At 27.0% G+C, this 11,653-nt stretch overlaps 1 protein-coding gene across 1 annotated transcript; it reads left to right on the top strand.

Annotated features, from left to right (window-relative positions):
- The first annotated feature begins 7,311 nt into the window (after positions 1-7,311).
- LOC107028885 (dimethylallylcistransferase, chloroplastic) lies at positions 7,312-9,911 on the top strand. The gene is made up of 4 exons (XM_015230126.2): positions 7,312-7,441; positions 7,569-7,915; positions 8,558-8,613; positions 9,471-9,911. The coding sequence occupies exons 1-4, from the start codon at positions 7,312-7,314 to the stop codon at positions 9,907-9,909; spliced, it is 972 nt and encodes a 323-aa protein (XP_015085612.1). The 3' UTR covers positions 9,910-9,911.
- Positions 9,912-11,653: the final 1,742 nt, after the last annotated feature.

Raw genomic sequence — 11,653 nt, 5'->3', positions numbered from 1 at the left:
CCCCCCCCCCCCTCCCTCCAAAAAAACACATCATTTTCATATTTTTTCTCTTAAGTTTTTTCAATCATAAAACATAATAAATTGCAATTAGCTCTTGCACATACATGTTTTAGGTTCCATTTAGATTTAAAAAAAATAAATAAAAACTTCAAGTTGGAAAAAAGTTATTTATGAGTAAATTCAAGCAATAGATCTTAAATTTATAAAAATAGTTCATGATATGTTCTTGCAAAAACTTTCTTTAATTTTATATTTGATGATTATGACAATGGATGTACGTTAACGAAAAAGAATAGAAAAGGGATAAGGGCGAGATGTAAATATGGGGCTGATGAAGAAGAGAAAAAGGATGGGGAAGAAGAACAGAGAACAGGGGTGGGGTGAGGTGAGGTGGGCTGAAGAAGCAAGGGTTTGGGACTTTTTTTAAAAAATTATTATTATTATTATTTTGTCTTATAATTTTAATAATTTTAAAATAAAAATACCGCATTCACTTGCTTTAAAGTGCATGCGGTCACACATTTATCTAACTCAGTTATTTTAATACCACATAAGCTCGGCCAATGGTGAGAGGAGTTTAGAAAATAGAGTTTTATCGAGTTTAAGAGTTTATTTAACAAAGTAATGAGTAGAAGGATTCAACTGACAAATAGAGTCAAGTACACGAGTCTCCTAAATCATTCCGCCTATTGAAATATTTGAGCCAAATTAAAGCCAACTAAAAAAAAATATGAAAAAGTTAAAAAAGAAGGAATCATGAATATACACAATATATATGCATGTGACTAAACAAAGAATTAGTAAGTTTCATGTGACATTGCAATCATGAAGACGTAAAAACGATTCAAATTTTAAAAAAGTTTCTGAACAACTTACATTTACTTATAGTTAAAGTTAAAAATTAAAATAAAAGCGTCAATTGTATAGTGGAATGACAACACATGCATCAACACCCTCTTTGGAATCTTTTTGTTTGTTCTCAAACAACACAAAAAACTTTAAAAGTAAGAGAAACTTAAAGACCAACTACATCAATAATTAATAACCTACACATACAAAATATGTGCACATGGACATCTCTCAACTAATTACCCACAGGGATCCAATGATAACATTAGGATATCAATGAACAATTTTGCATACATAATCAATAAATATCTCATGAACAATTAGCAATTAATATATAGCTGTTTGCAACAAATTTTAAACATATGGAAAATAAACAATACAAATAAAAAAATCTGAAGAAACATGATTTTATTCATCAACATAGCAGGTACAATTCTGTTGATCTCTTGATTCTACTCTCTTAGGATTTATCCATGATTCGAGGGCCGCTAGTGGCGTATTTTTCGAACTAGGATGATTTAGATTTGACCTGTCTTTATGAATAATCCATCAATTTGTGGAGTATTCGAGATCTTGATCTCTTTATGAAATTTTCGAGATACCTTTTAAGAGAATTTAGTACCCTTTATATGGGCATAAATTAGGATTTAGGGTTGAGTAGCCTCCAAGAATCCTAATTTGAGTTGATCACAATTTGTAGAGTCCCAACTCAAATTGAACACGTCGTGTAGAGTTCCACAAAATTTCAATATTTACAATAGCAATAAAAGAATGGATGATTTTCTTATATGAACGTTAGCCATTCTCATTTTTTTTTACCTTGTTTTATAACTACCCAAATATTATAACATGTTCAAAATCATAAATTTTAAAATGTGAAATTCATCTGAACTTGCGGGTGATAATAGTAGTGGTGATACTTTTTTATTTTTAGTAATGTAATTTTTAAAATTTTATTTTATTCTAGATGGAATCATTTATCATCATACAAGTATCATTAGGGAATATACTATGTGATAGAAGGATTAGGTTATTTGATGTGAATGGAGTTGACAGCAGAAGGATATAGGTTGTATCGAAAGTCAAGATAATGATACTTGTAATGAGGGTGGTGAATGGATGGATCAGTGCTCAAATTTTATATCCACATTCCTGCTACCTTGGTTATTTTGCATGCTATTACGTGGTGGGTTCAAGTTGATCGATATGTGTTGTCTGTACTGATACTATTTTTGTTATATTATTTGGCATAGTTTGTTTGTAAGATTATATTCAAGAGTATTTCATAGTTGAAGACGATAATGATCTCCCAGTTTCTACTCTCTTTTGTTATGGTGGGAAATGTATCGTATTTTCTTTATACAATATATTTTCTTAGTAGCTCCTGCACGTATTTAGACTAGTTTCTTGGAAGGATTTTTCAATTAATTGTACAAAGATGATCCATAATCTTGAGTTTTCATGACTACTTCAATTATTAAAAAGCTTTCTTATATTTAATTAATTTTCGTATTGCCCTAAATTTGATGGTAAAGATTCTCTTATTTAGATATTAGAATAAGTATTGTACGTTTTTTTATATTTAATTAATTTTCGCATTGCCCTAAATTTGATGGTAAAGATTCTCTTATCTAGATATTAGAATAAGTGATCGTACGCTTTCTTATATTTAATTAATTTCTGCATTGCCCTAAATTTGATGGTAAATATTCTCTTATCTAGATATTAGAATAAGTGATCGTACACCTCCTAGATTTGGATGGTGATAAGCACATGCATCGTCATCGTTAACATATTTTTGCCATTTTTAATGATTTTTATTTTGTTCATCTTTTTGATAAATCAAAGATGAATTAATTAACTATGCTCACCCGCGTCCAAAATTAGTATTAATTTATTACTTAGGGACTCAAATAATCTTAATCTTCACATTACTGTTACAAAAATATTCTCTCTTATCTAGGTTGTCTCCCACGGGAATCCATAGTTAAAAAAGGAAAAATCCTTTTCACCAGAATTCGATCAAAATGGTAAAATTAGTAACATATTTCACACTATAATATTTTCGTTTTTTTGAATATTTTCTATTTTAATTTTAATACTTTTTAATTAAAAAATAAAAGAAATTAGACTTTTAAAATTTCTCATCAATTTTCAGGCCATTTAGCAGCAATAGCGTAGCCGGAAATTTGTCGAAGGGTGTTCAAAAATTACATTAACTAAAAAAATGATGAATGGGTATAAAAAGAATTTTAAAATCAAACTACATAGTATTAATAATTAAATTTCTTTTATAAACAAATATACAAAAAGAATTCTAATTAAACTATATAATACTTAAGTTTAATGTATATATTTAGTTTAATATAATATGATCGGACAGAAGGAAAAAAAAAAGAAAAAAGAGAAAATTCAAGTTAGAATAATATCATTTTTATGCTTCGAGCGACGATGACAGTAACAACGAGACATGTAAAATAAAGAGTACAATCAAATATGTTCTTTAAAAAGAATTCTGTCTAAAGTCTTTCTTGCTTTTAGTTGTTTTATATAAAATTTCAGGGTTATTTATTAACTTAAATTAAATTTTAAAAAGGTAAATTTTATTTATTTTTTAATAAAGGTCAAATCAATTACAGTTTTGGCTTCTAAAATTTTTAATTTTTTTTTCTTAAATTTTCAAGTTCTATCTAATTAAGGATTATTTTATCAATTAATATTAAATTTAGTTATTTGTAATAATAGCTTATTAAAGTATTATTTATCTTAAATTTTCAAGTTGTATCTAATTGAGGATTATTTTATAAAATAATATTAAATTTTAGTTATTTGTAATAATAGATTATTAAAATATTATTTATTAATGAGGATCGAACTTGCGATTTTCAGCTCCCATAGCAGCTATACATGCTTGTTGGGTTTATGGTGTCCAAAATACATTAAATAGTCTTTTAAAATATCATTTTATTTATATATACAATATAATTTTTCGACAAAGCGGATATCCTGACACCATTGTAGCTCTGCTCCTGTTTAGCTGTGCCCTTAAAAAGGATCATCTAGGAAAAATATACATTCTTACAAGAGTAAGTTTAGTCATTTTAGTTAAAATAAAATAAGATAATTGGCATATATATAAGTATAACATTAATTAAACGACACATATTTATATAACTAAAACCCATTAAAGAATCTATAAAAGGAATAATATTTAATAGATTTTAAGACTGAACTGATCGAACTCAAATTCATTTAGGTAATTTTAATATAATGCTTATGATGGTGAAATAAATAGAATAAGAGGCAATATTTTGAAATAATAATTCTTGTATTATGTTTAGAATATTTCTTTTTAGTTAAATTTTCTCAACTTTCGGAGTATTCAGTTTTCTATAAAAAATCTAATTAATCGAAATAAATTAAATAAAAAATAAAAATATTCTTAAAATATTAAAACATATTAGGAGTATCATTTTATAATTAGAAGGAGGTGAAAAAAAAAAGAAAGAAAAATAAATTTATGAAGAGTAGAAATTAAACAAGTGAGATTGAAGAAATTCTTTATTTTCATTGTGAAATAAATATTTTTAGTCGCTTCCCCACAATAAGCATTAATGTAAAGGGTATTTTTGTCATTTAATAATTTTATTTTATTATTTTATTTATAAATTAATATAAATTATTAATTGTGTCAACGTCAAGAATTAGTATTAAATATTTAAATCTTCTTAGTCTTTGAAATTAGTACTATACAAATAATTTTTCCCTTATCTATGTTGTCTTCCAAGAAAATCCATAGCAAAAAAAGTATCTTTCTCTGGGAAAATATGTTTATTACCTTCTTATACAGTAAGTTTTGTCATGAAAAAAATAATTTTTTATGTATATATTAAGTATCGATCTCCTTTCAGCTATTTTGTATGTCTATTCTTCAGATTTTAAACTCCTTATTTAAAATTCTGGTTTTGCCTCTGTCAGTATTGATATAAGGGGTATTTTTGCACTTTAATGGTTTCTTATTTCATATATTTTATTCATCTTTCGATAAATCAAGATAAAAATTTTTATACGTGTCGCTTACCAAAATTAGTATTAAATTATTATTTAGGGACTCAAATCTTCTTAATCTTCACATTATTACGATAAAAATGATTTTTCGCTCATCTATGTTGTCTCCCACGGGAATCAATAGTAAAAAAATATATTCCCCTCTAGGAAAAATGTTCTCTTATTATATATGAGTCAGTAGGTCTTGGTCGGCGTGCTTGCTTCGGCGTGTTTTAAAAAAATTAAAATTATTTTCGTATGTTTTATTTTCATTTAATTAGTGTATAATATTTTTAAAGATGGAACCCAATTTAGCTATCAATTCTAGTTTTAAATTTACGTTCTTTAGTTATAAGTTTATTATTTTGAATGTCCGTAGTATTTTTTTGTATATCCTGTAATTACTTTGAGTAAAAAATCAATGATCGATGACGAAAAATACTCTAGTCATGAACATCTAAATAGACTTATTCATATTAAATTTGCACAAACAAAATGTAATTAAGAACTTAAAATATCTAAAAATTATATTAAAATTTAATTAACTCTCTAAATTTTATCTATATTACATAAATTAAAATAAAAAATAATAAATATTAAACGCGTGCTAGCATAAACACCTGTGTCTAATAGTACATTCTTATAAAAGTAAGTTTAGTCATTTTAAATAAAATAATTTACTCTCTGTCGCTAATTACTTGTTCATTTTTGTTTTTTTAGTTATCGATAATTACCTGTGACCTAAGCAATTTCCTAAAATGTGAAGAAATAATTAAGGTGGAAAATTGAAAGATATGCTCTAAACAATTTCCTAAAATGTACTAAGATAATTAGTTGTATTTATTATTAGTTCTTCTCGAAAAGGAAAATTAAAGCACACATCTTGTTTACTCTCTAAATACGATAAATACAAAGATAAAATAATACTTGTTTCGTCTTTAATTATTTGTTCTTTTTTTTCTTCTATAGTTATTTTTAATTATTTGTCTATTTTGACAAATCAAGAAAGAATAATTTTTTTTATTTATTATATTCTCAATTAAATGACTAATTACTTTGAAAAAATGTAGAATTTTTCATCGGCTTCATAATTAATAGGAATAAATTGATAAACTCACTATGTCATTAATTATTTTCTTAATACGTGTGTCAATTCAAAGTAGACAAGTAATTAGGGATAGAGAGAATACATATTAATTTAATGTAAAATAATCCTAATATATTAGGATTTTTAATTGAACTATTTCTTTTAATACTATTAAGGAACACAGTTGTGACTTGTAATATATTGTTTTTTTTAAAAAAAAAATTAGATAGATTTAATATTTTGATTTATTTAATTAAGGACAACTTTTGTTAATAGCAAAAAATATATATATATATTTGTATGCTATAATAAAATTTGCATAATTGCGCTCCATAGCAAACATATAAATATATAGTTCGCTATACATATACAATTCGCTGCAATTGTATAATTCGCTGGCCTATTTCGCTGCAACATCGGTATAAAATTTGCATTTGTATACAATTGAATCGAAGTAAAATATTTGTATATTGTATAATTATAAGTGTATAAGAACAACATATATGTTTTTGCATGTGTATATACAATTTTCTCTCGCTTTCTACTAAACAGAAACACAATTTATACACTTTAATTGTATAAAGCGAGAGAAAATTGTATTTCGCTGCAATTGTATAATTCGCTGGCCTATTTCGCTGCAATATCTGTATAAAATTTGCATTTGTATATAATTGAAATCGAAGTAAAATGTTTGTATAATGTATAATTAAGTGTATAGCACGAAGATATATGTTTTTGCATGTGTATATACAATTTTTTCTCGCTTTATACAAAACAAAAACCTAATTTATACACTTCTGTTGTATAAACGAGAGAGGCGAGCAGAGGGGGAGTGACGAGCGAGAGTTCAGGGAGAGAGACGACTGACAAACGTTTGGTATGAGGCACAATTAAATCAAACGATAGCTACTCCATTTATTTTAGATTATTAATTTACTATTCTGTACAATTATCTCTTTAATTAATGACATGGTCATATCATAATTAACCACTTATAGCAAATGATATATTAAAATCAAATAGTTTTTTTTTTAAAAAAAAAATAATAAAATGGATGACCGCTTTGTTGAACAAATAGTGTGTTAATAGATCTACTCCCAAATAAACTTTTATTTGGTTCAAATATTGGGAAAATTCTTCATATCATGAACACTTGAACTTAAAACTTTTAATCAAATAGTACATGAATATCAACTACCATCACACCCTTTAAAGGTAAGTAGGGTTATAATATTATAAAATTGAATTGGTGAAACATGTTTTACACTATTTAAACACTACCCCTCCCTTGTTTCACTTCACTAGAAACTAAAGCAAAGTAATAAATCATGAACTCTTCATTAGTATTCCAGCACCTCATCCCATCAAAGAGCTCTTTAGGTCTAAAATCCCAGAAATCATCATCACCATCTCTTATTTTACGGCGAAATACATCAATAACCATGGGTGAATTCAAAGGTTAATTAGTTACGAGTTCTATCTAGTAGTTTTTGTTCATACCTTGTATACGTATACCCTATAATTTTTTTTTACTATTTACTATTGTAAATGGTAAATATTATAAATTAATGTAATATTATTGTAGGAACTCATGATAAACAACTTCAAATTCTGAATCTGCCTTTGACAGTGTCTGCTTGTAGACTCAACAAGATTTCAAGCTCATTCAGCTTACAAACTGAAAAGCTTTGCTATGATAATGATAATGATGATAATGATGATCTCGAGCTTCATGAAGAGCTTATACCTAAACACATTGCTTTGATAATGGATGGTAATAGGAGATGGGCAAAGGCTAAGGGTTTAGAAGTATATGAAGGTCACAAACTTATTATTCCAAAATTAAAAGAGATTTGTGATATTTCTTCTAAATTGGGAATACAAATTATCACTGCTTTTGCCTTTTCTACTGAAAATTGGAAAAGATCCAAGGTACGTGTTTTGTCATTAGAGTATATTCACTAATTTAATTAGTTTGTTCTGTTTTAATTTGACATGAAGTTCAAAGAAGTAATGAAGATTTTTAAATATTATTTTGTAGAATTTTAAATTAAAGATATGTTAAATATATTAAAAATATCTATTAATCTTATAATCTTAAACATGTACGATAAAAAATTGAAATTAATGATTTGTTAAAAGAGAAAAAAAATCATTCCTTTTGAAATGCAATGCCCAAAGACTCTCATGTCTTTTTTTTCTTGATCAACAACCAAGCAAATCTCCAACGGATCTAAAACAGAAAGTGGGACAAATAAATTGAAACGAATGAATACAATTTATAGAATTTATATATTTTTCTTTTGTTCAAGCATATATAACGAGTTCGGAGCCTAAAGGATGAATAATGTTAACAAAAATTTTAAAACGGTATATGAAATTTCTTTTTAATCAAAACGGCAAAATCGCTCACGAAGTAGTGATTTTGTCCGCTAGAAAAAGCAAAATCGCTGCTATAGCAGCGATTTGTTAAATTTGACTTTTAAAATTTTATATACTGTTTTAGAATTTTTATTAACATTTTTCACCATTTAGGCTCCGGACTCCATATATAACTATTTGTTTTTGGAGCAGGAGGAGGTAGATTTGTTGATGCAACTATTTGAAGAATTCTTCGACGCATTTTCGAGGTACTGAATTTTTTGAATAAAATATAGGAATGTCATTAAAGGATAATGATATTGTGTATATGTATTTTATTAAAAAATATATTTATTTTGTTAAAATTATGTGAACCCCTTGAGGTTGTTTCTTTTATTATTATTTTTTTTTGGCTGGAATCGATAGACTTCTAGAGATTTTATTTTATTCTTTAAAAAAAAAGAGAATTATTTAAAATGTCCTTGAACAATGTAAAATTAAATATAAATGTTTTTAGTAATAGTTTGATCTAAAAATGTTCTTGTTGTCAATAATTGATCCAAATCGCCCCTTATATTGCTTAATGTGTCGAAAAATGTAATTTTCTCAAATAAATGTATTATCTTATTTCTTTTAATCACATTCTTTTCCTAATAATTTTTTTATTAGCAAATATTTATCCTTACAATTCGAAAAAAGAATTAAAAATAAAAATACGTTTAATTTTGTTAGATTTATTATTATTATTATTATTATTATTATTATTGAAATGAAATTATTGATGAGGTTACTATGATCTATATTATCAAAAGGTACATATACTTATTTCTTAGTTGAATTAAATCTAAAAGAAAATAACAAGGATAATGTTCTTTAAATGTGAAGTTTTTATTAGGGACAAAATGTGTTTTATAAGAAAAAAAAATAGTACTATATTTACTAGGAAAAGGATATTTTTGACCCATTAAAAAATAATAGACATTTCTGGATCATATTATTGATGACAAAGACATTTATATAGCAAACTATTAACTTGAATATGATCTATATTATCAAAAGAATTAAACTATTTTCAAATATAAATATATACCACTGTTTTAATTTTTCCCTTGCCTTTTATCAATAGGTTTGGAGTGCGAGTGTCTGTTATTGGTTGTAAATCCAACCTTCCAATGACATTACAAAAATGCATAGAATTAACAGAAGAGACTACAAAGGGAAACAAAGGACTTCACCTTGTGATTGCACTAAACTATGGTGGATATTATGACATTTTGCAAGCAACAAAAAGCATTGTTAATAAAGCAATGAATGGTTTATTAGATGTAGAAGATATCAACAAGAGTTTATTTGAACAAGAACTTGAAAGTAAGTGTCCAAATCCTGATTTACTTATAAGGACAGGAGGTGAACAAAGAGTTAGTAACTTTTTGTTGTGGCAATTGGCTTATACTGAATTTTACTTCACCAACACATTGTTTCCTGATTTTGGAGAGAAAGATCTTAAAGAGGCAATAATGAACTTTCAACAAAGGCATAGACGTTTTGGTGGACACACATATTGAAAGCCATTGTTAGTTTTTAGACCTAGCCCCTTGTATGTCTTGTTTTATGTGTTGTAGACTACAACAAATAAAAGACTTTTCAATAACTATTTAGTGGTAGTACTATAATTATTGCTATATATATTTGTAACATCTCGCAACTCTATTTTTATAATTCGAATCTTTTGTTATAAGTTTATAAGCTTGAATCTTATGTATTTAGATTCATTCCTATGTGTGAGAAGTGGTTTAGGGTCATAAGAGACCTTTAATACTAAGTTGAGTTCAAACCATCTTAACGGCGAAGTTTTTGCATTAGTTCATTCAAGGGTCAATTTCAAACGACCATAGCTCTCAACATATAGTGAATTAGATGGCCATAACCTACCAAATTAAAGGCCTATGAGTTTTTTTATTTGAATGTCCCCAAGGTTTTGTGTCAATAAGTGTTCGGAGTAAAAAGTTATGACCGTTTTACCAGAATACTCCAATAGAGTTTGACAACTACGAACTCTATTTACAGATCGTAAATTGAAGTACGGCCCATAGCTTAGACTTGTGAAAAAAACTTCAGAAACTGTCTTGTTTGGTATGACTTTCACAGACCCAATTACGGGTCACAAACGCGTGTGTGGAGTTCCAAGTGAAGCTACTTGGGATGAATCACATAGAGGCGATCTCAAACATAAATACAATATTTTTCAAGACGTACGTAAGTCAACATAATTTCATGTATATGTTCATTGAAGCTAGAGGCAATCAATAGAATGAAATGAAAGAATGATAAGTCTAGGGCGACGATTTATATTGATTTATGGTCTTTTTTCCAAACTTCTAACACATCTCATCTTTGTCCATCTCCTAACCCCTCACACCCCTCCCTCCCATCAGCCTACTCCACCTCTTTATATTATTTGTCTACATAATATGTGAATACTTTTAGATAATATTATTTATTAACAGGCCGACTTAACAAGATTGGAGATCAAAAGCCGAACTTTTAAGAGGGGCCTTAATATAATTTTTCACGTACTATATATATATATTACGTGAAAGTTATCTTGATAAGCCAAACTAAAATTAAAACAAAAAATACAAAAGTTGTTACCTTATAGGTTTGTAAACCATTGAGGAGCCTCATGAATATACCGGTACAATTGCATAAATTATATATTTCATCACTTTCTAAAAGATCCATGGAGCTGTTTATTCCAAGATAGTATTGTGTTGTAAGAGGAACCAATCTTGAACCAAATATTATAGATGTAACATACAAATACTCTTGACGAATTTTTTATTAAAGTAAGTCATCATTTAAATCAACTCACTAAAGTAATATGTTTCTTTTTGAAAATCTACAAAATTAGTATAAACGTATTTTTGAGTAACGTTTTTTAGGCTATATATATTTAATTTAAAAAAATTCTGACATGTAAAATATATGGCTAACGGCGTTAAATAAAAATAAAAATAAAGAAAACATTAGTGGAGGTAACGTTTTAAGCATAATACGCTACTGTCAAATATGTTTTATAATTTATTACTCTGAAGCACATTTTATATCTAAACTAGTAACGTTTCTTTGAAATCCATTTAGAGACGCGGTCTTTTAGTTTGGTTAGGACATTTCTTGTTAAAATGTATCCAACGTTAAATTTTTTCCATTCTTGTCCCTTTTGAATAAACTATGTTTGTGTGCATAACCATGTTCGATTGGATTTTTCTTGTGAAAATCAAGTGATTCACCATCAACTATGTTATCGTT

The sequence above is a fragment of the Solanum pennellii genome, chromosome 8, assembly GCF_001406875.1.
Source record: "Solanum pennellii chromosome 8, SPENNV200".
NCBI lineage: Eukaryota > Viridiplantae > Streptophyta > Magnoliopsida > Solanales > Solanaceae > Solanum > Solanum pennellii.
Note: the sequence above shows the minus strand (reverse complement) of the source record. Positions and strands in the feature narration are given on the sequence as shown.

What these genes read in the sequence shown, in the direction of transcription:
- LOC107028885 (XM_015230126.2), top strand. Translation starts at nt 7,312, where the DNA reads ATGAACTCTTCATTAGTATTCCAGCACCTCATCCCATCAAAGAGCTCT. An exon ending in AAAATTGGAAAAGATCCAAG is followed by an intron (nt 7,916 to 8,557) that starts GTACGTGTTTTG and finishes TTTTTGGAGCAG; the next exon opens with GAGGAGGTAGATTTGTTGAT. An exon ending in TTCTTCGACGCATTTTCGAG is followed by an intron (nt 8,614 to 9,470) that starts GTACTGAATTTT and finishes TTTTATCAATAG; the next exon opens with GTTTGGAGTGCGAGTGTCTG.